Source organism: Corvus kubaryi, unplaced genomic scaffold (genome assembly GCF_017639235.1).
Source record: "Corvus kubaryi isolate FWS band 111438036 unplaced genomic scaffold, C.kubaryi_AGA036_p1.0 37284, whole genome shotgun sequence".
Lineage (NCBI taxonomy): Eukaryota > Metazoa > Chordata > Aves > Passeriformes > Corvidae > Corvus > Corvus kubaryi.
In genome coordinates, this window is record NW_024581088.1 from 3,870,274 (window position 1) to 3,897,887 (window position 27,614).

The window sequence follows — 27,614 nt, forward strand, 5'->3', positions numbered from 1 at the left end:
ATCCTGTTTACAGTTGGAAATGAAGCAGAAATCCCTGATGGGGAGGGGAAATGATGCTGAGGAGAAGCAGAACACAGAAGCAAGTGAGGTGAACCCAGAAACTCTCGGTGAGTGTTGCCTTGTATGTAGGAGCATTGCAGGTAGCTTAGGAAAGCATTGCCTTGTAAAGCTGAAGACGTTATTTTTGCCATGAAAGGTAAGTTAGCAACTGGGGTTACTTTTTCATACCTTAAGAGATAACCTAGTGTACATTGGATTAACTATCTGGGATTGTGTTCAGCTATTCTTTGCAGAAAACAGTGAGCAAATTCTTCAGGGTGTGACCTCTCACTTGGGTCGCCTGGTTCTGAACTTACGTTCATCTGTTTTTGTAGATACTTCTTACCACATTTAACTGATGTTAGAACAGCAGCTGATGGTTAATGTGTTCTCATTGGCTACTCTGTACTTCATATGGTTTAGTGTGATTATTCAGATTTAGCGTTTGGAAATCTGAACTTAAGCAACTGAGAGCATCATGATCAATATAATAAGAAAAACAGTATTTTCTAGCTGTCTTGACTGAGAAGAAATAAATCCCTTTCTTCCTAAGCATAAGACAGCAAATTTGTTGTTCTATTGTCATGATTTTAACTCTTCCAATTTTTATGCTGCAGCAAAACTCTGTATGCAGAAGAGCCTTTTGTTACTGAATTTTTTGCCCATAAGAGCAAAGACGAAAGATTCTGCCTCAGACAGTTTGGAAGCCCAAGACCTGGATGATCCCCAGCAGTATGTGAGTGATAAATGCCAAAGACGAGGATCAGCTGTGGACATGGACTTCCAGGCAGCACAGTCGGTGTCATCCAGTGCAGGAACTCACCTTGTTTCAAAAGAGGGGGGTCAAACATCACAGTCTGATCTGAAAGTTAAACAAATTCCAGACCTCCACCAAGCAGAAGCTGTATCTGCATTTCATAGTAAGCCTGGTGAAAATACAGTTTCACAGCAAGAGGATGTGTCATCCCCTCCTTCCACTCCTACACGGAAGTCTCAGCTCGGCCGGGGAAGACTGAGGCTGCTGTCGTTCAGATCAATGGAAGAGCCAAGAGCTGTGCCTACTGTGAAGGAAAAATATCCTATTTTGAAGAACATATTAGACTTTATTAAGGATCAATCACTTTCGCATGAAAGGTAAACAAATTGAAAATGTTGTCAGTTATACTATGCAGAAGGTTGACTTCACACCTCTGCAGGTGGGCTAAAGCATTTTAGCAGCAAGATAATATTGTGGAATATTTTGTATATGAACGTATCAAACTTCAGTTATTCACGAGCATGTAGGGGCTCAGAGAGTACTATTTCATTTCATTTGCTTCCATCACATAGAACAGAGTATAAAAAACAGTCACTTGGCAATTTATTGTCTTGCTTCCCAAGATGTGTTTTGCTTTTTATCTATGAACAGCAAAGATGTGGTGTACCACTCCTACCAATCCTTGGTACCAAATAGAAAGGAGTTGCATCTCTGATTAAATTACCTGGTCTTCTGAAATGCAAATCAAAAGAGGGATTTCCAATTCTCAGCTTGTCTGTTTGGGGCTCTAAAACATGGAGTGGTGCAGGAAGAGCTGGATTCTGTTCAAAGCTTTATCACTCACTCCAACTGTTCCACTGAAATACAGTTGGAAATTCAGATACAAAGCAATTGTGTAATTAGTCAAGCGCTTCTTGAATTGTCATTTATTTGTGTTGTTTTAAGCACAGTGTTTTGAAGTTTTCACTTACATTTTTTGCTTTCAGTGTTTTAAAGGTTCTTGCTTTGAGAAAATCCCAAGGACAGAATATTGTGGAAGTGCTCAAGACCATCCGCCAGTGCCTCGACTCGCTTGGGCAGCCACACTGCTTTCACCCACCCTGTGTACTTTTTCTCCTGGAACTTCTGGCCTGTCAGAAAGATTTTACAAAGTAAGTAATTATTTAGGCAAATCTCAGCCATGTGATTTACTGTCTGAGTTCTTGTGTTCCTCCAGGCATGTGTATTGACAAGAGTAGAAAGTTCTGCTTTTTAATCCACGTGGATAATGAAAATATGACTTGAGGTTTAGTTTTCAGGCTAGTAGGCATATCTTGTGTACTTCATTAAAAAAAAACCCCAAAATTAATAATTATTTTCAAGTGGGACTTAGTTGCACAGCTGTTCATGCCATGAACATGTTTAGGTCTGATTTCTATGTTGTGTCTGGCTAGTGTTGTCAGAACTCTGTCACTTGGCTTTTCACTTGTCAGGAGCTTTTGTGGTCATCTTGCAATGCACTGATTTCCTTTAAGATCTTGATTAGGTTTTCATAAAGCAACTTTTTAATTTAAAGGAATGTTCTCTTCTTAGTGCTATGAGAATATTCTCTTTGCCTGTTTTGTTTCATCACTTCTGATTCCTAGTACAGGATTCTTTTGGTTTTGTTTGAAACTTCTAGACTGTGTTCTTAAATAAAACTAACATCTTTCCCACTTTTGGGGAGGGGTTAAAAAGGGCCTGTTTGTAAAATTTGCACCAATCATGCTACCTAAAACATCACAGTGAATTCTAGGCTACTAAGCCGACTCTTTAATTTGCAGCTACTTTGGAAACTTGGAAGGCTGTGGTGCTGAGCTACACAAAGAGATTCGAGAGTCCTACTATCAGCTTGTTTTGTTCCTGGTAAATTCTGTGAAGGGATTTAGTACAATTAATGACAGGTACAGTACATTGCTTGCTTTATTTATGTGAAATTTTTTTTTGCATTCCTCCACTCCTCTTCCCTTGTCATTTGTTGTCATCTAAAGCCTTAATTAATTTTGACTATACTTTCCGTTATTTACAGAACTAAATAAGGAGCCTTGATCTTGTGATCAAAAGTGCCAAGTTAGCTTTTTATTACTAAAGGAATAAAGGAAAGCACAATAAATTTATTGCATTTTGTAGTTACAATTCTGCAGTGTATTGCTGAAGCTTAGTAGTAAAATACTAGAAATGGCAAATTTGCCATGTAGTACTTGGGCAAGACTAATGCCACAAGAAACATGGCAATTCTGCAGCCATGCTTTAATGTTAAAACTCATGTTTTGGCAACATTCTGGTTAGAATTTGGAGGATTTACAGCCAGGTGTCCTAGAGAAATGAGAATTTTATGGCTATAATGTCAGTCTCTCTGACAATAACTTTCAAGTCCTTTGTTCAGTTTCAAGTGAAATTGTCAAAAAGGTTTCAAAGAGAACAAATTCCTGCAAATACCAAAAAAAAAAAGCTGTACTGCAGAGACAAACCCTCTTGCTAATGCTCAGGCAACAGCATTAGCTTGATCTTAACTGAATCCAGAAGGAAAACCATCTTTATTTCGAATTCCATAGTCTGTACTTGCTAAATTGTGTAAGTTGAATACTTTGATAAACCTGAGTTCCTGCCACAGGATTACTTTAATGCATAGTAAAGCCTGAAATCAGTGTGTAGTGGTTTTTCTGCCCCTCCTCCCCATACACAATTCCAGCTCTAGGTCTGTCAGCTTTAGGTCAGCTTTAGAGCTGTCATGTTTTAATGTCTTTTGTTTTTATTTAGGTCGTTGCTTCCTGCCTTATCCTGTGTGCAGACAGCTCTTCTCCACCTCTTGGATATGAGCTGGGAGCCCAGTGATCTTTCCTTCTTTGTTGAGATCCAGCTGCCACATCTCCTCATGACGACATCACAGGAGAACATCAGTATCCATGACAGTGTCATTAGGTGAGTCAGGAAGAGTGCAGCTTTCACATGCTACTAAATACTGATTCCATTTTACCCAGAAAGGCTCCTGAACTTCGTGCTGGAACAAGCAGTAAGAGTGCTATTAACAAGTGTGGCACAGTTTTGGCCAGTATCCAGTGGCTTAACTGAAGTATTTGAATTTTTTTTGCTAGTGCAAAAACCATGGAAATTTTATCTTTAACCTGATTACTACTGGAACACTTCGCTTGTTTGGCAGTGTAGCAGGAGGTAGATAATGCTGTTTCTTGCCTTGATGAATGTTAAATGTTTTTAACACCTTCATGTGGCAATTTTATAGTAGTTGTACTTGCACATGAGCAAATGTGAAGGCCAAAAAACCTGAAAACATCTAATCTGATCTGCCAGCATTCCAAAAGCTGTTTTGTAAGAGTAGGTTTTCCTGATTTTTGCATTATGGTCCCCGTATGTATTTAAAAGCATGTCACAGAGGCAAGAAGCAGGTGTCTGTATGGTCATTTATTAACCAAGTGAATAATTCTGGTTTTATTAGCATATTGTAGCACTTTGTTCTTCATTAAAACGTAAAGCTTTATTAAAGGGAATCCTGATTGCATTCAAACTTAATTTTAAGCTTGCTTTTCTTTTAGTCAGTGGAGTGAAGAAGATGAAATTGCAGACTACAAGCAAAACTGTGAATGGATGGATGAATGTCAGGATGTAATGTTTGAGACCTGGTATGAAAAGATAGCTCAAGCTGAGCCAGAGAAGCAGAGAAAGGTGACCTCATGTTTTGTATATTTATCTGCAGAAGGGATAAATAAGAGACCTCTATAAGCCAAAAGGGGAGAAAGGAATCTGGTTTATAATGAATTTTTATGAGTTGGATCTCTGTAGACTTTCAAGAGTCTAAAATGATTAAAAGATCCCCCTTCATTTTTGGCAGGGGAAGTGTTCTGCTTTCTGTCTGAGGCTTTCTCAAAGTCAGAAAATAATACTCAAGTAACTGTGTTGATTTTTTTGCTGTAGATGCACATGTTTGTTGCTCGTTACTGTGACCTGTTAAACGTGGACATATCCTGTGATGGATGTGATGAAATTGCACCGTGGCATCGCTACCGCTGTCTGCAGTGCAATGACATGGATCTGTGTAAAACTTGTTTCCTTGGTAAGAACCATTAAATAACCCCTCAAAACCCTGTGTTTGAAACCAAAGTAGCATCTTGTAAATTATACACAAAATAAAGTCAAACACTTTTCTTTGGAAATGTTTAACTTTTCTTTCCCTAATATGTATGTGAACTTGAAATTAGGAAAGGGCCTTTCCCAAAAAGATTTTACAGGGAAATCTTTCTTTACAGGTGGAGTTAAACCTGAAGGACATGAGGATGACCATGAAATGGTGAACATGGAATATGCCTGTGATCACTGCCAAGGAGTTATCATAGGTCGGAGAATGAACTGCAATGTGTGTGATGACTTTGACCTTTGCTATGGATGCTATCATGCAAAGAAATACTCTGACAGGTATTAAAAATGTGATTTGCTTTCCCCCACGTGGCAGTAAGACAATATTTAGTAGCTAAATACAATCAGTCATTCTCACGGTGCTTCCTATAAAGCCGTGTCTGACATCAGAACATCTCCTTGGTGTCCTTTGGGGAAACAAAGCTACGTAGGACCAGTTCAGCAAAAAAGTCTGGAAACCTGCCTCAACCTCTGAAGTCACTTGGTAGCAATTGTTTTCTGGATGTGGCTAGGAAAGCTGCAGAAGGAGTTACCAGTCCTGTATGACAGGATAGAAGAGATGATCACTGCTGTGGAAAACAATTTCAGTGCTTGACACCAGAGGTCATAAAAACCAGGTGCACAGTTTGAACCTCTGGAAAGTGTTGGGTTTTAAGTGGTTTCCTGTTGAAGATGTTTTGTGTTGACTGACTGGCTATGTTGGTTAGCAAAACACCAGCTTGCATTCCTAAATGTTGTCCCTTCTCCTTCCAGCCACTTGCCCACCCACAGCATCACGGTGTATCCCATGGTGACCATCCGAATCAGCGACCGGCAGCGCCTCATCCAGCCCTATGTCCACAATTATTCCTGGCTGCTGTTTGCTGCCTTGACTCTCTACAGCGCAGATCTGGCAAATGGGGAGGAAGTAGAAGGAGAGAAACTGGATCCCCAGGTCCTCAGTCATGCCAGAGTTCTGCAGCATCAGTGCATTCAGCTCATTGGGGACTGCCTGATGAAAGCACAGCACGGAAAAGGTGAGTCAGCTCCTCCTGCTCTGAACAATGCTTTCTACCAGTGTCAGAAATGTCTGTGGTTACTCACTTCAAAGTTTCCAAAGGAAAGGGGAAGCTACTGTGTACTTCACTGAGAATAACTGTTTATGTAGAAAGCAAATGTAGAACAAGTGTCGTTCAGGGTCATTGGAACATGGAAAATTGAGTGCTTGAGAAAATTAATTTTATGCTTACATAAACATTGGAGACAACTTGGCAAGTCTGTAGTTGTTTTTTTTTCCATCTTAGCTGTTGTAAAGGGATCAGTCAGTACAGCTTCATGTTCTGTTACTAATGTATCACTGACAGCTGAAGGACAACAAATAACTTGGTGGAAAACCTTTTTGTTCTGCACCTCTTACGAAGAGATTTTTAACTGTGTTTGTGGTATAAATTTCTGGCAGTGGTGTTCATTTGTCTGGAAATGGAGGTTTCTGTGAACAAAAATCTGGTACAGAAAATAGGGGGATATAATTGGGACCTATGGTGAATGTATCAAAAATTCTAGACCAAAATTAAAATAAGTTTGTTGGTAGTTTTTGTGAGCAGCTGTAATACAGCTGAAATAACACCACTACCAAATACTTGTGCACATTCATTAATTAATCTGTTTACAGTATACAGTTCTATTGTGCAAGAGGTCAGAAGATTGAAAAATAAGACAAATTTCATTTGCTATTCATAATTTACACTCTACTGCTTTCTTAAATTAAGACCTCTACCCCAATGGCATCTTTGAGGTGGAAGATGTCACCACCTGTCCATGACTAGTATTTAATGGAACTACATAATTATATGAGCCTGATGGAAAACATGTTTTTGATGGAGTTAATGTTCAAAAGAAGTGTGTGAGAAGTTTGCAGTTCTCTTTTAAAGTGTTTCAGTTCTGCTTTTTGTCTGTCTTACCACTCAACAGCTAAATAACTTTTACAACTTTCATGCTCCCAGGACTGAAAAACTTAGCTCTCCTCTGCATGTTACCAGAAGATGAGACTTTCTCAGAGAATGACACTGTTTCAGGCAGTCCTCCAACAGACAGTGCTCCAAAAAGTCATCCTGGTGATGAAGCAGGGAAGGGAAGAGATGAGAAACCCAGCACAGGCTCTTTGGTGCATCGTGGTGTAAGTACCTGTTATTTCCAGAACTACTGATATCAGATATGTGATCTGGTATTAGGCATCTTCAGATGTTCAAACGGCCTATTCTGTATGGGGGACTGAAATAAGGAATAGTAATGATTTCATTTATAGGTAAAAGTTGAGGGGCAAGGGACAGTTGTCTTTTTCATTAGATCTGGCTGATCAAAAACTTCTTGTTCCGAACTGATTCACAAAAGTGTTGGGGGAGAGAGGCATGTCTCATTTTTTGTGAAAGAGCTGTCGTTTCCCCTGGTTGTTAGCACTGTTAAGTAGGAGAATGACTTTCCTACACTTTTATACAGTGTTCAAAACTATTGTAGTGTAATAATTTTATGCAGAGAGATATGAGCAAAATAAAAAACCATAATTTAATTGTATGGAAGCTTAAGACATGAATACATCAATACATTCTTCAGTAAAATGTTTTGATACTCAAAGGAAAATGTTTGTCAAGTGCAGATGACTGACTTCTTTCCATGTTTGTTCCTGCAGATATTAAATTTTGTTTTAATCTTTTAGTACTTTTGTTTTATTTTTAGGGGAAAGGAGATACTCACAAGGAAATCCAGTCTCCTCCAGAAGATAAAGTAGGAAAACAAGAAATTGAAATCAAAGCTATCTCTGCAAAGAAAGCTGTTGTGAGACAAGAGTCAGACTTGTCTGTGGATAGGAATGTTCCTCCAACAGGTAAAAAATGATTTTTCATTTTCCCTGTTACAGAAATACCCATTCATCTGCAAACAAACAGCTGTCCTTTTTATTCCTAATCCAGTTTTGTGTATTTTCAAATGTCTCTCTGCTTTGTGAAAACCTGCCAGACATTGCTTTGAACAACTGCCTTGCAGTTGGTTTAAAGGAGTCTGGGAATCGGAGTAGATTTCCACAAATATTTATCCATCTACAGAGATTATCATTCCTGTTGGGCTAACACAACATTTGTGTGTTCTGATGCACTTGGAAGCAGAAATTGTGTTATCCTGTTAAAGACTGGGATTGTAAGAATTATGATAGTTAAATGGATCTGTCTGTAGCACTGTCCTTTATATGTTTTTACTAGATGGTATAAATTTCTTTGCCTTCTGTCTTCCCTACACTTTTATAAAGACTTTATTTTCAAATTGTAATACTTCTTTTTATAATTTCTATTTATTTTTCGATTTGGATTATAAAAATTAAGCTATCACTTATTTCTTTTATTTTTAATGTCACTTAGGGGATTTTCTTCTTTTGTTTTTATTTAAAAGCAGGTGACTCCCTCTCAGAGGATTTGGCCCAAAAGCCAACAGAGAAGGTTTTAATACAGAGCCAGGAACAAGTTTTTGCTGAATGCTCTCAGAAGAGGATTCTGGGATTGCTGGCAGCTATGTTACCACCTTTCAAATCAGTTAGTTCTTTTTACTTCCATCTGGGTAGTTTTCTAGGTGCACAAATAACATGAATAAAATTCATAGGAATTAAATGTGGGATATGGGCCCTTGTTGCTTACATGTTAGGAACTGTGAATTAGAATGTCATCAGACATTGACATCACTAAGGAGTGTAAGGGCTTGTTTCTGGGTGGAGGAGAGGGAAGGGAATTTTTCTATCTGTGAGGTGGTGTCCTAACTGTTCAGCAGAGTTTAAATCTTCAGTTTAGCTTCACATGTCAGGTCACACTAACAGGCCAGTAACCAAAGTAGGAACATAGTCTCTCATTCCTTTTGTCCCATTTGAAAGACCTTTAGAACAGAAGCTTTTGCATGTGCTGACTTTGACTAAAAATCTTGTTTTCTTTCCCTGCCTCACTGAGATTTTTCTCTCTCCACAGGGCTCCACAATGTCTCTGATCAACCTGGAGCAAATACTTCCACTGATGTTTCATGTTGTAATCTCAAATGCTGGCCACCTGAATGAAACTTATCATTTAACCTTGGGACTTCTGGGCCAGTTAATCCTCAGGCTTATGCCTGCAGAAGTGGATGCTGCTGTGACTAAAATCCTTTCAGCCAAACATAATTTGTTTGTACCAGGAGATGGGTCTACAGTGCCAGAAGGATGGAAAACAACTCATCTTCTGTTCAGTCTGGGAGCTGTGTGTTTAGACAGGTGCTTCTTACCTTAACCCAATTAGTTAATCTCTGCTGAACAGTTGTTTTCATGTGTGCCTTGTGCACAGAGGCTTTTTAATAGAAAGGTAATTAAACCTGTACCCTGGTCATGGAGGAGCTTACCGTCTGCAGCCCTTGTTGCAGTGGGAATCTTAATTTCCTTCCAGAAGAAGGCTGGCTGCTGAAGAGTGGCCTGATTTCCTGTGCTTACCTACACAGCATGTCATGGAGGAGGAAGTGAGGTTTGGAAACTACGAGGAAAACCAAAAATACAGTCCTTTATTTTTTGTGTGACATTATTTCTCTCACATAGTTACAAATCCCTTGTGTAACTTGGGAAAGGACGAGGGTGTGTCATGTAACTATCACCAGTGCTGAGTTCTGGATGTGGCCCTTCTGTCTGAGAGTATTTGAGAGAAAGGGTTTTTTATAGCAAAATAGCACTGGAAACATCAGGGAGGGACTGATTTTGAAGATCCTGAGAAAGCACTCGAGCATTCTGAGATTAATGTCATGCCCGTTAAATGTGACTTATTTTTTACTGTAGCTGTGTTTTACAGGGGGGAGTTCATAAACAAATAGGAAAGCATATGAAATTTAAAGGCAGAATATCCAGATCATAAGCTGAGGGAAAGGATTTTCTCAAAAACTAACTTTAGTGTGAGGAGACCAGTCCCTGTAGGTTATTTGTGTGATCCACAGAGTAAGCAGGTAGTCACATACATGGGAAATAAACCTCTTGCTGCCACACAAACAGAAACTTCTGAATTCTAAACTAAAATTGAGAATTAACAGTGGCAATGTTCAGGCACACTTTGATTTGGGACTGTAAGTGCTCTCAGAAAACAGAGTAGTATTTATGCTCTATGGCAAACAAAGCAGAATTCATGTGTCAGCTGGCATGAAAGCTTCAAGTATTTAGAAAAACAGTTCCCTAATGATTTGAAAGCTGCAGCTGTGCCAGATTACCAGTGATATGCTGTCTTGAGGAAAAATAGCTTCAGGTAAGTCTGCAGTCAGCCCTCCTAATGCAGCCTGCTCTTGCTTTGCAGTCGTGTAGGTCTGGACTGGGCGAGCTCCATGGCTGACATCCTTCGCTCTCTGAACGCCTCTGCGCAGTGGCACGATGTGATCGCTGCTTTCACTGACCACTGCGTTAAGCAGCTGCCCTTCCAGCTAAAGCACACCAACATCTTCACTTTGTTGGTGCTGGTTGGCTTTCCTGAGGTAAGTGGCCTGTCAGTCTTAAAGGAAACGAAATTGGTTAAAGCTTTTAGGTGTCTCTTTCTAAATACTCTGGATTCCATCAGTTGGGGACACCCTGTATAAACTCTCAAAACCTGGTGTGTGTCAGAGTTTGCATCTTTTCACTTGTGCGCAATTAACGTCGGTCTAATGAGGAATAATGAGCTGGTTTTGCCTGGCATTTCTTTATAACTGCTACAAGCAAACCAGCTTCATTGAGTATCAAAAAGGACTTTTGTACAAGCAAAACAGTCCATTCTCCATCTTGATGTTCATAACTGATACATTGCCTATGTAACATTAAGTTGGTTGTTGTAGGCATTTCTTCTATAGACTCGAACTGCCATTTTCTAAAGATCAGCAAATACCTGGCAGCAAGCAATGGTTCAGCTAAAAAATACAATACCAAGAATAAGCAAATATAACCAATATAAGACATGGCTGTGTATTTGTAAATAAGTGTTCCAAATCCTAACTGAAGTTCTGCTGCCATTTCAGGTGCTGTGTATGGGCACTCGTTCTGTGTACATGGATAATGCTAACGAGCCTCATAACGTGATCATCCTGAAGCACTTCACTGAGAAAAACAGGGCAGTGGTTGTAGACATCAAAACCCGAAAGAGAAAAACAGGTTCTGTGACATTTTTGTTTTATCAGAGAATCACAAAGTATTTCCTTACAGTTTGTTATGGATACCCAAAAGCAAATGTTAACTAGACCACTCTGTGCAGGTCTGCAGAGTTTGAATTCCATTATTAGTAAGTTGCCTGACTTTCTGCTCATAGGTTACCAAATTCTGCTTGCAAGTCACTGCCAAATTGCGAAGCTTCTGCAGTAATTATTTCAATTATCTTTATTCAGAAAAGGATTTAGAAAACTCTTGAGACTATTCTGGTAACTGAGAAATCTCAGAAATAGGCTTTTGATGAAGCAGTTGTTTCTGTTTCAATATTTGTGTACTGCTTGTGTCTTACCCTTTACAAACGTGTGCTTAATGTTGTAAAATAATTGCTAGTTTAAAAACAGTATGGCTATCCCTAAAATTTGAGACCAAGTGAAACATTTAATATACAACAAATCAGTTGGATTTTTAGGAGCAAGGGCTTTTTGTTTTGTATGACCTAATATTGTGAAGTTAATAAAGCAAAGGTTGTCCTAAGATTTGACTACTGAAGTTGTGTAAAAGACATTTGGAAAAATCAACAGACTAAACTGCTTTTTGATATTGAAGGAAGATTTGAATATAAAAGCTTTTCTTTTTGTTTAACTATTGACATTTTAAACAGTAAGGTCAGCAATATTTATTTCATCATATTAATTGCAGGTCAGAATTTTCCCCATTTGAATTGTAAAATACAACATGGGCTGCTTTGCATGCTGTACTGCTAACCTGCAAATATGTGTTGTTGCCAGAAGTGACATGGGAATAGATGTTAAGAAACTTGTACTGAAAAATGAAATACTTTCTTGACTGTTCAGGGAATCTGAGATAATTTTTGTATAAGACCTTTATTAGAACATAATTGATGTAAGGATGTCTCATGTCTCAACCTACTCATATCTAAGAGATGACTCCACAACATTTTGAAGTCAACCAAGTGAATTGTATTTTCTCTCTCTTGTAGTGAAAGACTATCAGTTGATTCAGAAATGTGGGCAAGAAGGCAGTGATTCCCAGACCCAGCTGAGACAGTACCTGCAGCACTTTGTCCTCATCTCCACCCACCTCCTGCAGACCAGCATGGACAGTAGCTATGCTGAGGCAGTGGAAACAACTTGGGTCTTGTCGCTCGCTCTGAAGGGCCTTTACAGAACTCTGAAGGTACCTGGCACATAAAATATGATAGAGAAATAAAAACTGATGTTCTACCCTGTGCTACAGGAGCTTGGGTATTGACTGAGCGCACTGGGGAATTACCACAAGAGTATTTCTCTCACAGCTGGATCCCTTTATGCCCAGTCTGTAGGGAGCTGAAAATGTTGTTGTTGGGCTTTAAATAGCTTTTGTGAGTCTGAGCTGGAAGCTGTTTTGCTTCTCCTCTGTGGGGGCCAGCCATTCAGGAGAGTGCAGGAAGAAATTTGTAGAGGTAACGTTTTATGGAGTGAAGTTCACTTCTCTCACTCCTGAAGTTTTTTTTTTTTTTTTTTTTGGACTGTCAGATCAAAACAGATACTCAGTTACCACTCTGTGCATGTCATAGATGATACCCCTAAGGGATTTGAAGTAGTGATTTTTATTTTAGGGAAATGAAAGAAAAAGATTCCCCGTGTAGTTCATCTGGGCAGGAAATTCACCCGAGGCTGTGTGCCTTGCAGGCACTGTGATGCATTGTTCCTTACTTAGTTCTTTATTTGTGTGTGTGTCTATGTGTGCAGATTCATGGATTTAAGGAGATCCAAGCTGCCTTTCTGCAGTCTGGTTTACTCAAACTTCTAGTGAAGAAGTGTAGCAAAGGAACTGGCTTCAGTAAGACTTGGCTTCTCCGAGACTTGGAGGTAAGAAAAGTGACATTTTGTAAAAAATCAGGCTTCACACAGTGGCCTGAAAGGTTATAGCAGTGCACTGCCCTCCTGGGAAGAAACACTCAATATTATCTCTAATTAATTAATTAATTAATTAATTATCTCTAATTTAAAAAATGTTCACTTAACTGTGTCCCTGAATCTGCCTCCTTCTGCCCATCATAATCATGTAGGTAATAGTCTAAATTCTTTGAAACAGGAACTGGTTTTCCACTAATCTGATTTTATTTGGAAAAAAATTTGCAGATGAGACATTCCTCACCTACTCAGATTGTTTAATGGATTTTATTTAGATTGTTCTTGAAAATTCCATTCTTCAATTTAGAAAATATCCATGAAAAGCATGATTTGCACCAGGTTTTGCTGCAGTGCAGGTGGGGAGATCAATGCACATGTGGGCATATTCTTTCACGGTAGTTGTTAATTGCTGAAAGGTAAATGTGGTTCAACTATTAGTTATGTTTTATCTTAGGCAGGAGTTGTGTTAATTCATATTTAGGACTATGCTAAAGCCAAAGGGCTGTTTTCAAAGGAGAAGGGTATGTAGGGGCATTAGTGGCATTTTGGTGATAGTTACCTTTGCTCTGTTTTTGTCTGGGAATCTTCAAATCTTTGATGTACTGAAATGGTTAAAAAATTATTTTCTCAACTTTCTCTGCACTTTCAGCTAATCAGTGAAGTTGTCTTTGCAGCAGCATGGAAGGTGTAACTCATTAGTGAAGTGGGAAATGGTTTTGGTTTGTGTTTTGGGGGTTGTTTTCTCTTTTTAGGTGTTGCTTCTTTGTAAAATAGCATGTGTTAAGCACTGTCCAAGTCTGATAATGTTCTTCTAAAATGCTGATTGCAATAAACTAATCATACCTACAGGTCTCACACTATATGCTACCTTTTTTTCTGTGTAGATTTTGTCAATAATGCTGTATTCCTCAAAGCAAGATATCAGTTCCCTGGCTGAACAGGAGGATACTGAACTGGAAGACAGGGAACAAGATCAAGATGTGGAGCAGCCTGTTGTTGGTCCTGTTGATTTAGAGCAGAATAAACTTGATCCTCTGGAGGGCCTGGATGAAGCCACCAAAATATGCTTCTTGGTATTTAAATTACTTTACCTCCTTGTGGGTAAATGAGCATTTGCTAGTTGCATAAAACATTTGGTAGTTCATATGGTTGTTTTTCTTCTAGATTTACAGAATATGGGTCTATGATTTCAATGCATCATTCTTTAAAGAAAATAAAATAGAACTACTAATGAATGCTACAAAATCATTATACAGTATGTTGCTAAATTGCTTCTCATTATTGCTAATCCAGATATTAAGTTCATTAATTCTCTACCTACAAAGTGGAGAATAATGCCTAGGTCATCCTTAAAGAAACTCATCTTTCTTTTCCCCCTCTAATGCGGTTTGGTTTTTTTTTTCATTTCTTTTTGCTCCTTGCTCAGATGACACACGATGCACTTAATGCACCTCTCCATATTCTTCGAGCCATGTATGAGCTGCAGATGAAAAGAACAGATTCTTTTTTCCTGGAAGTTCAAAAGAGGTACGGAGAGTCTGGGTGCTGCAGAGGAACAGTGGTGGGTGAAAATCTAAAATCCTCTCGGTGTTGGATAGGAATTCTTCCGAGGATAAGATTTGGTTTTCATGTTTAAAAAAGTAAGGAAATAAACTCCTGCTAAGTTGTATTTATGGAAGCAAGTCAGCATCTTCTGAAACACATCACATGCTCTTCTTTATGTGGTAGCTCCCATATCAAGAGCTGCTATGGCTCTGAGTTCTGTGAACTGAGGAAGAGAGTCAAGAGCTCACATGTGGCTTCTGGTACTCAAAGCATCTCACAGAGACACCATGTTCTCACAGAAATGAGTGATTTTGTAACATTTAAATCCTTTGGCTTGTTAGAACAAGTTAACGTGATAAAAATAGGTAGAGTTTAATCCTTCCAAAACAGAAGGTGGGAAGATTTAATTTGCTTTTAATTGCCCTAATTGAGTTTGCATTACTTTGGAAACACATTTGTGTATTTTTGATTTTCTTTTGCCTCTGTTAAGGTTTGATGGGGATGTAATCACAACGGATGAGAGGATCCGGACGCTGGCTCAGAAGTGGCAGCCCAGCAAACGCTTGAGGCTGGAGGAACAGAGTTCCAAGGCAGTGGATACAGATATGATCATCTTACCCTGTTTGGTATGGACATCTCTACAAACAGGAGCAATTGGGAAATAATGAATTTTGGCATTGAGTAGCTTCTGTTTAGTAACTTCAAACCTGAGAAATCTTTTTTTAAACATCTGAAATAATCTGTTACCAATGTTTTATGTCAAAATGAGTGAGCAGGTACAAGAAGCAAGTATTTCTTCCTTGTTATTCCTTCCTTAAGGAAGAGAAAGAACTTGATTCCCAGGTCAGGAGAACAAATTGTGATTGCAGGCTGTAATTTCCTCCCCTTACACAAGAGAGATTGTATCTCATTGCTGTAAGCTTATGCCATGCTACTGTTTCAGCATATCATTGTTATCTTACAGTAAGTTCAGCAGAACAAGGAAGCAATGAATTTTTCTTGCAGACAGACACTACACTCACAAGCTTTAGGTTTTGCATTCAATAGCAGGGTCCCACAGCTCTGCTTTATTTTGGGGGCTCGTTCCTGGCCGTGTGGTGTCACCAGCACAGCTGTTTATCAGTTGTACAGCTAAGGGCAAGGAGCTTCCTGAAGCAGTTTCACATAATTATAAGAAAAAAAAATAGGCCTTTCAACAGCTTCTGCACAGGCTGTGAAATACACACTCCTGGAAATAATCCAAACTTAACTGGACAATACCCTGATTTTGAAGTTATCTCAGCCTTAAGTCAAATTTGGACCAAGTGATCTCCAAAAGTCCCTCCCAACTTGCCTCATTTCATGGCACGTGGTTAGCTTTGCCTCTGTAGGTCAGCTTCAGCTAACGCTTCTGGTTAGAACTCTAACTGCTGTTTGCACAAATGCATCAGTGTATAGTGAGGTCTGCTGACATAAACAGTGTTTCTCAGGAAATATGTCCCTCTAGCTGTGTGAGAGATCCCACTTTTGTCGGTTTTTTGGAAAATTCATCTGTAAGTTCAGCTCGCAGTTTGACTGGTCAGATATCCAAACATAAGGCAGTAAATTATTGACAGCCTGTTTTCAAACTTGCATTTCTCTTCTTGCAGTCAAAGCCTGTACTCTGTGATAAAGCAACAGAAGAAACCAATCCTGTTGCCCAGAAACTCATCACCAACACAGAGAGTGACCTGCAGCTCAGCTATGCCAAGCAGCGACGCACCAAGAGTTCCATTCTCCTGCACAAGGAGCTGGACTCCAGGAGTAAAAAGGCTGTGAGGGACTACCTGTATCGTGTGAATGAGGCAATTGCAGTTCTGTATGCCAGGCATGTGCTGGCATCCTTGTTAGCTGAGTGGCCTGATGATGTGGCAATAAATGAGGAAATCCTAGACCTCAGTGGCCCAGCCCATATGACATACATCCTGGACATGCTGATGCAGCTAGAGGAGAAGCAGCTGTGGGAAAGAGTAAGTGGATTTCACTTAGACGTGAGCAAAACCTGTGCCTACATGCCATGAGACTCTGACTAACAAAAATACTTGAAGTTCCTTTTTTTTAACTAAATTGAAACTCCAAAATTTAAATTAGTTCTGAAAAACCAGTTGGGATCTGTCAGTATCTTGATGTGCTGATCTTGTTAACAGAAAATGGAAAAACTAGCTCTGTGGAGAGAGCTCTTTCAGTTACGAAAGAGAAATTGGTAAAATAGGCAGTCTGTTTTGAAAATAGGCAATCTAGATGGTAATCTAGAGAAACTGGTAAAATAGGCAGTGCCTTTTAAAAGCTGCTTTTACTTAGATCTCAATGTGTATATTGTAATACCTGCTACTCCACTGATGAGCTGGTGGTGGAAGTGATCTTGGAATTACAATAGAATATTGTAATGAAAGTGTCAGCTCAAGGCTTCACGGCAGTCAAAGCAAATCAAGTGCTGGGAATCTTCGAAGAAGGAATGAAAAATAAAGCAGAAGGCATTGATATACCACTGAACCAATACTGTGCAGTCTTTTGGACTGCAGTGACTCCCTCATCTCATTAAAAAATACAGATGCAGTACAGCTGGAAGAGGCCTAGAGAAGAATGGCAGGGGTTATTACAGCCATGGAATAATTTCAGTATGAGGAACCAACTAATTTTCTACATTCTGGATCTTTCCCCTGTGGGGCATTGAGGGAGAAGGAGTAATGGAAAAGTCTGTTCCTCTTTCTCTGTAGATTTAAAGCAGTAAATAGCATGCAAAAGCTAAGAGCAAGTATTATTCACTGGCCCTCCCAGTAAGAAAACAAAGGAGTGTCAGATTAAGGTAATAAGTGGCAGGTCCAAAACAAACCAAAAGAACAGGTTCTTGACACAGTATGTCATGGTAATTGTTGCCCCAGGGTGTTTTAATGGGTTCAGAAAAGGGCAGGATGAACTGATAGAATAAAATCTATTAAGACATATTAAATGCAAAAGTGTAGCCTTTGTGTTAGGCTGTTCTGCAAGTGCAAGGCAAGGAGTGCATTCAGGGAACTGCTACATGCTGCCTTTGGTTTTCAAATTCCTTCTCCCAAGAAATCAGTTTTTGGCTGATTTGGAGATGAACCTGCTGGTCTGAGCTGGTATATTAGATTTTATAGGAGGAGTTAGGAGATGGCAGGTGAAGAGATGTAATGAGTTGCTCTGATGACCTGAAAGGGCCTCAAGTAACAGAACTCTCCATTCAGGGCTTTTGTGCACTTTGAAAAAGTAAGGAAAGGGGAGACACAGGTGGTTCTGAATTATATTTAGTGTGTCCTGATACAGATTAAAGGGCATTTTTGGGAGGTTTTAAGGGCAGAAAACGTGCATCTGCTGCTTTCAAAACTTCAGCCACCTAATTGATACTTAATCATTTCTTCTTAGGCACAGAGTTGTACATTTTTGAAGGCTAAAATGTATGACATATTCTATTCAAATCAAAACCTGTAGGTACAGAAGGCAAAGGTGCCTGTTTAGTATGTTAACAAAGTTGTCTATCTTACTTGATGACAGCTTTAGTTTGCTGTTAATTACTTTATGGATTAGCCTTGATTCTAGCAGTTGTGGGAAGAGATGTAGCCAATATCTGCCATGTTTTTATCAAATAAAGAATGAAAGATCCAGAACAGAGGACAGAATGAAATCTTCTGTGCTTATGGAGATGACACTTGGTAGGCATCATTTGTGAATTTATCTTGTTTCTTGCTGGTACATTGATTCCCTCTTGCAAAATACTGTGTGGCTGGACATGACTCGTGTCAGCCATCAGCATGTACAGCTGTAAATGTTCTTTTGATGGTAAATTGTATTTACATGACGTTGCTTCTCCCCAGATTCTCCAGAAAGTGCTGCACGGGTGCAAGGAGAACATGCTGGGGACCATGGCCCTGACAGCCTGTCAGTTCATGGAGGAGCCAGGGATGGCAGTGCAGATGCGGGAATCTCAGCATCCTTACAACAACAACACGAGCTTTGAGGTGAGGCAGGCATGGATTGCAGTGCATGACTTGAAGCTGAAATCACCAAGGAGTTGGAGCAGAAGCCTCTCAGAGTTCCACATGGGTATCTGTGGGACTCCTGTGCTTGAAGCAGCTGTGAAGTCTGTTCAGTCTTGCTTGAGAAAGGCTGATGTCAGATAGCTGAGGCCTTGCCCTGCAAAGAAACGTGTTCAATCACGTGTTCAATTTGTTGTAATTCAATCATATGAAAAGTGCATAACTTACATGGTTTTACTGTGCATGTATTTGAAGTAGATCAGATTTGTAAATGGTTTCAAGGCCTTAATGATCAAACATATCTATCCTTCCATCCAAAGATTTGTTTCAGTTGGCCTGTTACTCCCTTGTGCTGTTAGATGAAAGTAGGGGTGGTGTCTTCTCTTGTATTTCTCATTTGAGACTCTTCCTCTGATACAAACAGGGGATTTTCTGATTTTCTTTTCTTGATACTGTTTGAAAGCATTTTTCTGATATAGTTTCATAAGTAATTATTGCCTCTGGGCAGTCTTGGGATTTTTAATTTTAATTTTCCCTGCTGCTCTGACTCTTCTGATTTTTATTTTTAAAATGCGTATAACCCCGTAGGTTCTGGCAGTGAGATCAATATCAGCAACAATTGCTGCTTTTGAAAAAGGAAAGCATTGCTGGCAATTAATTTTACGTGCTTAACAGCTAATGTGAACAATAGGCCATGCTTTACATTTGTTAAATTAGCTCTGGGTAAAAATATCAAACAGTTTTTTACTCATGGAGATGCTGTAATATTTTTTATATCTCGCTTGTTTGTATGGTGAAAGTTAAGTGGGTTCTGGGTGGTACAGTGTGACAGGACACACAGCTGCTGTGTTTATTTCTCAGGATAAAGTTCACATTCCTGGTGCTATCTACCTCTCCATCAAGTTTGACTCTCAGTGTAACACAGAGGAGGGCTGTGATGAGCTGCTCATGTCCAGCAGCAGTGATTTCCAGCAGGATCGGCACAGCTTCAGTGGGTCTCCACAGAAATGGACTGATTTTGAGCTTCCAGGTGAATATGCCCTGATTCAAGGTTATATAGGATATTGCTGGGACTCCTGAGAGAAACTCCTGATGAGTTAAATGTGGATGTTCCTGAGATGTGTAGGAAAAAAGCCAATCCTTTCCTTGTCCCACTCCGTTTGCTCTCACGTGCTACTCTTGCATTTGTTTCTCAAAAGTGGCTTATCTGTTGTTGTGCTGTGACCTTTTCTTTCCAGCCCTCAGTCAAAGCATGCACTCAGCTACTGGAAACAAATTTGATCTTGGTTCTGTTCCAGCACAGTCCTTGTTCTGCACGATACTCACTTACATTGTTTATGCCTTGTCTTACTTTCCACAGGAAGCACATTTTTTAATAAAAAAAAAAAAGATGGGCTTATCTCTGTCTCCGTGCTCTGCTGCTGCTCTGAGCAGAGAGAACCAGTGCCAACGCCTTGGCTGCAGCTGGTGCCACAGAGCACAGCTGGAAAAAACCCAGGATTTGACTGCCAGCTGCACTCTGGATTCTCTGAGCACATTTGGGAGAGCACAGTGCAAATGCCAGGGAGCTCGAGGACTGCACAGTCCCCTGCTTCTGATTTTAAAGTGTTTTAACCCCTGAGCACTGGGGCACTGCAGGAAACTATTGACTTCAAGTACTGTCAGCACCTGTAAAGAGATTTAGGAACTTTCTTAGCAAACCAATTCGGGTTACAAGGTGCTGGGTTTGAGTTACAAGGTCCTAGTTAGAAGCAAATGTGTGTTCTGTAGAAATGTTTTAGATTTTTGTGAACTTCTGTCTTCCTTTTCCCCCCAAATAGTTGTGGAGGTTTGCCAAGGAGCTGAACTTCGAGGCTCAGTGTTTAAAGCAGCTTTGGCTGTGAAACTTGAATTTCACCTTAAGAAAGTTCATTTCCAGCCTAGGCTGTCTGCGTTAAGGCTCTTGATTTCCACAGGTTTTAGCTGAAAACAGACATTTAAAGGCTTCTGGGCTTTTAATTTGATTGCAGGGCTTTCTCCTATGAGTAGGAGAGAACATTGTCTCCATTTCATGATAAAAAGGGAAATTCTTTTTTAGATATTTCCTTCTAAATCCTAAAAAATGTCTTCAAAATTTTTGTTGTTCATGAAACTTTGAAAATTCTGCTTCCCAGTGAAAACTAGCCTGCTTGTCCCAGGATGACAGGCTTTTTCATGGGGCAGAAAGATATTTTAAGTTTTAACAGCTCTAATATTACATAGCACAGTAGGTAAGAAGATGTTTTGTGCAGCATTACAGCCAGCTACCAGGATTTATCTCTGAAGGTGTAGATGCTACAATGACAAAAACCTTTTGAATCTTTTTTGCCTGATTGTTAAGTGGTCAAATGTTCTGATAGTCCTTCTGGTTTTAAGTGATTAAGTTTAACAGTTTTTTTCCCTAGAGTAAAAATGTTCAATTTAATTTTCTGATGTGTAAAAATTTTACTTTCAAATATTTTAAACCTTTTGTCCAATGAATTCGAGTGTTGTTGTAAAGAACTTGGCTGCCTATATAGGGGTTCTTTTTTCATAAATCATAACTGATCCAATAACACAATTGGAAAAGTGAAGTTACATGTGCAGAATATGGAATTTCTTTAATTTCCTCTATTTAGTTGTCAAAAATGTAAAAGACATTATTCTTCCTAAAAGACATTATCCTTCCTATCCAGTATCTTTAGACAGGGGAAACCATTGTGGGTTTTGCTTCAGCTTCCTCTTTGTCACCCTGTTCTGTGTGTTTCATAGTTACCAAAAAATAAAAGACCACCTCTGTTGAATGAAGACATCTAGGATTAATTAATTTCAGAGTTTTCATTTAAATTGTGTTTGAGATGGCAAAACTAACTCAGAAGGTAGTAATGTGGGCTTTCTTCCTTCCCTGCACATAGGAGACACACTCTACTACCGATTTACTTCTGACATGAGCAACACTGAGTGGGGTTATAAATTTACGGTGACAGCAGGTCATCTGGGAAGGTTTCAGACAGGTAAGAGATGCTCAGAATGTTTTGGAAAAGGCCTTTTTTAGTCGTTTCGCTGAGCTTTGAGAAACTCGTGGTTATTCCTTTTTCTTGACTTAGAATTTGCATTCAATGTCTTAGAAATAACACGATCAGGTTTGTTCAAGTTGAAACTCAACTGATGTCTCTTACTTCCTGTGACTTTGGGGTAGAAATACAAATCTTCACAGAGACTTGGAGATTACAATTATAATAATGTAATTTGCATCCAAAATCTCATTATATGATAGTAATTACAAAGAGTATTTAGTAAACACTCTGGGATTCCGTAATTGGAAACAGAAATAATGGTAATTGCATTTTTCAAAAGTGGTTATCCATTAAAATAGGATGGTTCTGGGTCTAATTTCTAGCATAAGATGTTTTGTTAGTTTATTTTAGAGTTTAAATATTTTGAATGAAATTGAGGCTGGTGGATAATTTGCTATCAGCAAAACTCTACTGCACATCACATAATATATGTTTTGTTTGCCTTATTTGGGCAAAAAATTAATGTTGGATATGATTCTAATTTTTATGTATGTTTTGCCTCAGAAAAGAGTTGCCATGTCAGGATGTAATCCAGAATTGTCTCAGATCTTTGTTGGTATTTTAATTCAATATTTCTGGCTTGCCAGAGCAATACTTGGTGTATGGAGAAAACTGACTATGTGAACAGAATGTCCCCCTACAAAATGTAACAGCCTTTTGAATTTTCTTTTTTCCAGGGTTTGAAATTCTAAAGCAGATGCTGTCTGAGGAAAGGGTAATTCCTCACCTCCCACTGGCCAAAATCTGGGAGTGGCAGGTGGGGGTGGCGTGTCGCCAGACGGGTCACCAGCGTCTGAAGGCCATCCACCTGCTCCTGAAGATAGTGCAGTGCAGCACCCAGGGGTGAGTGCACTGCTCCACACCCTGCACCAATGGCAAAGGGCAGGGCAACAAAAAGGCACTAAACTGATACTATTTTGAAGCAAAAAACCCCTTGTGATTTGAAGCAGGTATTCTTAATTTGCCTGATGGATACAATTTAAAGTGCTTTGGTAGCAGAAATTTATTACTTTCTCTTCTTTCTTGGCCTTTAAAAAAGTCCAATGAATTCAAATGTTGTAAAGACAAAAAAATCACCCCAAAACAGGATGAAGGTAGATTTCAATTAATTTTCTAGAAATTATTCTCTTTGTATTAGTTACACTGCAGAATTAAGGTAAGGATGAAATAATAACCTGGTGATGTTCTGATTCTCTGTAAAGTAAATAGATTTTAAATTATTATTTTTAGTTGTACCACTAAGCCTGTAATTGAGTTTTAGAGGGGATATGTGTCCTTAAGCTTATGTATGTATGGCATGAGTATCTCTAGATGCAAGAGCATTTAGCAAAGTGGTTATTTTTTATTTTTAACTGTCACAAATGCATGGTTTTGTTCTCTTAAATTTGATTTGGTTTTGGTTTCTGTCCCACCTCCCCATTCCCAGAAACGGGCATGGTGGTTACTCACCATTGCATCACGATTTCATTTAAATTACTTTTTTTTCAGAGACTGTGACCTCACCTTATTGAAGCCACTTTGGCAGCTTTTCACCCATATGGAAAACAATTCATGTCACGATACAGCCAAGCCTGGTATTCTCCTTCCTCTTCATCGTGCACTGGCAGAACTCTTCTTTGTGACAGAAAACAGAGTTACTGTAAGCAGTTCCTGTATTTGTATCCCTCTTTTCCTCAGTGCTGGGATTGACAGAGAATTCAGTGTTACACTAATTGCAGTTTTCCTTTATCCCTCAGAGCTACAGAAACATTAACAACTTTCTCTTAAGGAGTGTGGCAGCAAGTTCTAATTAGAGGAGAATTCTGTTGCCTTATCCATCATGGGACTTTAAGTAATAGTCATGACTATTAAGGCCCTAAAGCCACTGTTTATTCTGAGAGGAATGCTGGTTTAATAATTAATTTAAAGGTATTTGCATGTGGTTTTCATTGAGTTGATTTTGAACTTTAAATATGAGCAGTGTCGTGAGCTCATTTCTGTGATCACAAACTGCTCTAGTCCAGGAGAGTCTGGTGTGCAGTTCTGATACCTTTGGTTCTCGGGGACTGCTCTAATGATCAGCATTTTCATGTTAATTAGTAGAATATCACCTTTGGCAGAACCACTGGTGTTCATTGCATATTTTCTGGCTGCAGGAGCTTGGATCTCTACAGGAGTATTTGCTTGCCTTAAATACTGAAGATCATCTTCATCGCTGCACAGCACAGGTAGGACTGCACAGCCGCAGGGCTGGGTGGGTCTGTGATCTTTGTGGCAGACACTGAATGATTTCTCATTGCCCAGTGGAGTTTATAAAAGAGATATTAATGTACTTGGGCATTACAGTACCTTGACAGGCCTCTGAAAGTTGTGAGTGAACTGTGCACAAAAGCTTTTCTGGGATATTGGAAAGAAATTCTTCCCGTGAGGGTAGTGATGCCCTGGCACAGGCTGCCCGAAGCAGCTCTGGTTGCCCCATCCCTGGAAGTGTCCAAGGCCAGGTTGGATGGGGTTTGGGGGAATGTGGTCTGGTGGAAGGTGTCCCTGTCCATGGCAGGGAGTGGAATGAGATGATCTTTAAGGTCCCTCCCAACCCCAACCATTCTATGATTCTGGGTTTCTATTTCTGTTCAGTTTCATACAAGCATTTCTTTACACTTTGGAATTGAGGAGAATATTCGGTGTGACTTTGTTGTTCCTTTTCTCTTCTAGGCCCTGAAAAACATTGCTGCTATCAGCCTTGCCATTAACTATCCAAACAAATCAACAAGTTTCTGGAATGTTTAATACTGGCTCAGGCCGGAGTGCATGGGATAGAGTAGTTTGTCCATAGGACATTGGAACAAACATCTTAACTTCGTTCAGGAAAAGTTCCTTCAGCTTCAGTGTATGAGCACTCTGCAGCCTTCCTTCCTTCCACCTTGATGTAGAATTTGTAAAAGTAACAGCGCACTTCAATGAAAAAGCACATCCTGAAGTAACTCACGCGTCGCCTACAGTTATGTATGCACATATTGTAGCATGTTAGAGTAAACAGAACAATATTGTTTTTTATTCAGAGGAAGTAAAGGAAAGAAGGTAGCTGAAGTATGAGAATGGAAGGCCCCCATGTTGGTATCATCTGCTCCCAAGGAAACTTGATCCATGGAATGCGTCAGCTTCAGAAAGTACTGCTGAACTCGGGGTGATGCCATCAGCAGCATCTGTTGTACATCTTCAAAGTGAAACAGGCAAACCAGAATCTGGTGGCTGCTGCAGAAATGGTCCACACTTGAATCCTGTCATTTTTGCTTTGGAGGCTACTACCCAAGGAAAAGGATTTCAATTCTTACTAAACTACAGGTTGTAAAAGAAATTGTGGGTGATTTGCAAAGCAGTTGAAGGATTCCAGTTTCAGAGCATCCTCGTGCAAGAGCTTTGTTTCTCCTGTTCTTTGATTCATCCATCTGGGTCACCTGTTCTCACCTTGCTTTATCTCCAGTGTATTATTCCAAATAGCCCATTATTGTAGTGCAGAGAGCAAAGGCTGGCCCTCAGTCACAAGGCAGTGGTAATATGAAGACGTGGGGAACTTACATGTTTCTCAAAAACCGCATCTTTACAAGAAATTATTCACAAGGCGTTTTTTCCTTTAGTTATTTCAATATTAGTGGCTTAGGAGGTCCTTCTTGGCAATGTTGGGAACCCAGACTCCCAGCACTCAGGGTAGGGTTAATGATCAATCCACTCTTATCTTACAGAGCAATAACCACATTCCTCCTAGTGAACATGGAATAAATGGCAGACCTTCTATGCTGAAATAAATTGGCTTTCTTCCTGCACAGGTACATTGGTTATTCCCTTTCCAAAGAGTTAACACTGAAAGATTTGGGCGTGTATTTTGTATACCATTGCACAGTTTGTAGAGCTGGTCTTGTAAAATATAAATTCAGATTACTTTTAATGCTAATTATTTTCTTCTTCCCTTCTTCGCCCCAATGTTGGACTATGGAAAAAAAAGGCAGCCAATAGCTCTAGCAGTAAGAGAATGCAAGTTGTATAAAGCAGTGGCTCTGTCAGGAGGGAATGTATTTATTGACCCTGTTTGTCTTAAATTTGAGTGGTGCCTAAATACCAGTGCACAGGAGCCCTGCTTTGAGGGGTGTCCTCTGAACTGATGGTCTTGTCAGCTGGGGCTGGAGTTTAAGGGTGGCCCAGTCTCCCTCTGAGAGGGAAACATGCAGTAATACATCCCTCGGATTTTTTTTTGATGGCCTCTAGTGCTGTAGAGTTTTGTTTTGACTTCTGTTCAGCCAGGTGAGTGCACAACAAGTGCTTGAATCAGAATATGAGTATTCTGCCTGAAAGACTTAAAAATGAAGACGAGAAGCACCATGCTGAAGCCATTGCCTTCAGGAATGGAGTGGCTCTCTTAGCAAATGAGAATGCCAGGATTCAGGAAAAGTGTAGTATTTGTCAAAGACTGAAAGGAAGCAGAGAGATGCTGCTCTGAAAGCCCTCCTTGAGCATCCTGAGTTGATTTCCTTAAAGACATCATGATGGGAAGGGAATTATCAAGGTTGTGGTGTACCTTTAACGCACGAATCATTCTGTTCCCACATCCAAGCAAGGTGTTGGAGTTTGCAGCCTCCCTGCAGGGGAGTCAGAGATCCCTGGGGAGCCAACTGCTTCACACCTTGTAATTGTTTGAGCAGATTCTGGCCACGGGAGTTGCTCCACCAAAAGGAGACGTTCCTAAACTGATGCCAGGGAGCTGTATGGATGGGGCAGGTGAGCACTTGGAAATGGCTTTCCTGGAGCAGTAGGACTTCCTATTCACTGCCTCTGTGGGCATCCGTGGCTGGGGAATCAGGGATATGCAATGGGCTGCTGTGCTGGGCCGTGCAGCTGCTGAGATCTGCCTGTTCAGTCAAAGAAGGCTTTTTCTTTTTTCACATCAGGGATGAAGACTGTAAATAAACCATTCATAGAACCTGTCACAGCTCTGTCATAGTCAGGTTTTTTTCTGTTGGACTGTCCTTTTGCTTTCTGGATGAAGACATAAGGCTGCAAGGATGACACAGGAGTGGCCAGAATTCCTTGCTAGGCATTACCACTCAACTTACTCTACCAGCAGTGACTGGCCTCGTGAGTCAGTCGTCTTGCCCTGAAGGAACTGTCTAGGAACAGTGTCCACTAAATATAATTTCTACCCACTAGATGGAACTGAAGGACTGTGACCTGAGTTGACACTGAATCTGTTGCTGCCTTATAACTCAAATCATTAATTATGGATTTTTTAACAGACAAGAAACACTGATTTTTTTTTTTCTTCTGGTAGCTCTAAAGAAAGAGGAATAGAATACCAATAATGAATATTCATGATCAATCACATTTTGAAAATTATGCAGAAGTTCCAAGCGGATGTGAATGATGCTATTGAATTGTATAAAACTGTCTGGAAAACAGGTATGCTGAAAAAAAAATGTGCCTAATATAAGAAAAACTAAAAAAGTTGTCCTGCCTGAATCACATATGATGTATTTAAAACAAACCATGTTGTTCCTAATGATACATTTGACTTGCTTTCATTAAACACTTAAAAACGAGAGTTTTATAATTTCTTTTCTTACGGGTTTACTACTTTGCAATTTTTATCAGTTGTTTAAAATATATCAGACCTTTAGATTTATTCCAGTTCAGTTCAACATGTAAAAAGAAAGCTACAGATGTGGGTAAAATATGCAAATGAAGAGAAATATATTGTAAAAATTCTATAAAATCAAAAAAAGTACAACACGGTGTCTGTTTCTTGTTTGTTTTTCTCCTCTCCTCACTGAATGTTTAATGCTGGAGTTTGCAGTGAGATCCAGGGTTTTCTTAGGAATCCTTATTTTCCATGCCTGTAAGCAAACCTGCCTGTCCCCATGTGGTTGGTAAATATCTGATACTGCATCGAGCTATGCAGGAACCAGACTTCTGGAGTCATCTCTTAAATTCTGGCCCTGCTGT

At 39.7% G+C, this 27,614-nt stretch overlaps 1 protein-coding gene across 2 annotated transcripts in view; it reads left to right on the forward strand.

Annotated features, from left to right (window-relative positions):
- Positions 1 to 27,399, forward strand: part of ZZEF1 (zinc finger ZZ-type and EF-hand domain containing 1) — a 56,107-nt gene extending 28,708 nt beyond the window's left edge. Inside the window, exons 28-55 of one of the 2 annotated variants that reach the window (XM_042025950.1) lie at positions 14 to 107; positions 657 to 1,173; positions 1,783 to 1,947; positions 2,599 to 2,718; positions 3,575 to 3,736; positions 4,366 to 4,495; positions 4,745 to 4,883; positions 5,077 to 5,242; positions 5,717 to 5,979; positions 6,946 to 7,118; positions 7,676 to 7,823; positions 8,381 to 8,520; positions 8,944 to 9,221; positions 10,276 to 10,450; positions 10,967 to 11,099; positions 12,094 to 12,290; positions 12,845 to 12,964; positions 13,894 to 14,082; positions 14,436 to 14,536; positions 15,045 to 15,180; positions 16,183 to 16,542; positions 18,409 to 18,552; positions 19,432 to 19,600; positions 21,483 to 21,581; positions 22,322 to 22,487; positions 23,133 to 23,283; positions 23,780 to 23,851; positions 24,336 to 27,399. In XM_042025950.1, the coding sequence (XP_041881884.1) occupies positions 14 to 107; positions 657 to 1,173; positions 1,783 to 1,947; positions 2,599 to 2,718; positions 3,575 to 3,736; positions 4,366 to 4,495; positions 4,745 to 4,883; positions 5,077 to 5,242; positions 5,717 to 5,979; positions 6,946 to 7,118; positions 7,676 to 7,823; positions 8,381 to 8,520; positions 8,944 to 9,221; positions 10,276 to 10,450; positions 10,967 to 11,099; positions 12,094 to 12,290; positions 12,845 to 12,964; positions 13,894 to 14,082; positions 14,436 to 14,536; positions 15,045 to 15,180; positions 16,183 to 16,542; positions 18,409 to 18,552; positions 19,432 to 19,600; positions 21,483 to 21,581; positions 22,322 to 22,487; positions 23,133 to 23,283; positions 23,780 to 23,851; positions 24,336 to 24,410 (4,782 nt within the window). In that variant the 3' untranslated portion in view covers positions 24,411 to 27,399. The remainder of the gene's footprint in view (positions 1 to 13; positions 108 to 656; positions 1,174 to 1,782; positions 1,948 to 2,598; positions 2,719 to 3,574; positions 3,737 to 4,365; positions 4,496 to 4,744; positions 4,884 to 5,076; positions 5,243 to 5,716; positions 5,980 to 6,945; positions 7,119 to 7,675; positions 7,824 to 8,380; positions 8,521 to 8,943; positions 9,222 to 10,275; positions 10,451 to 10,966; positions 11,100 to 12,093; positions 12,291 to 12,844; positions 12,965 to 13,893; positions 14,083 to 14,435; positions 14,537 to 15,044; positions 15,181 to 16,182; positions 16,543 to 18,408; positions 18,553 to 19,431; positions 19,601 to 21,482; positions 21,582 to 22,321; positions 22,488 to 23,132; positions 23,284 to 23,779; positions 23,852 to 24,335) is intronic. The other variant, XM_042025951.1, reaches the window with a different exon arrangement.
- Positions 27,400 to 27,614: the final 215 nt, after the last annotated feature.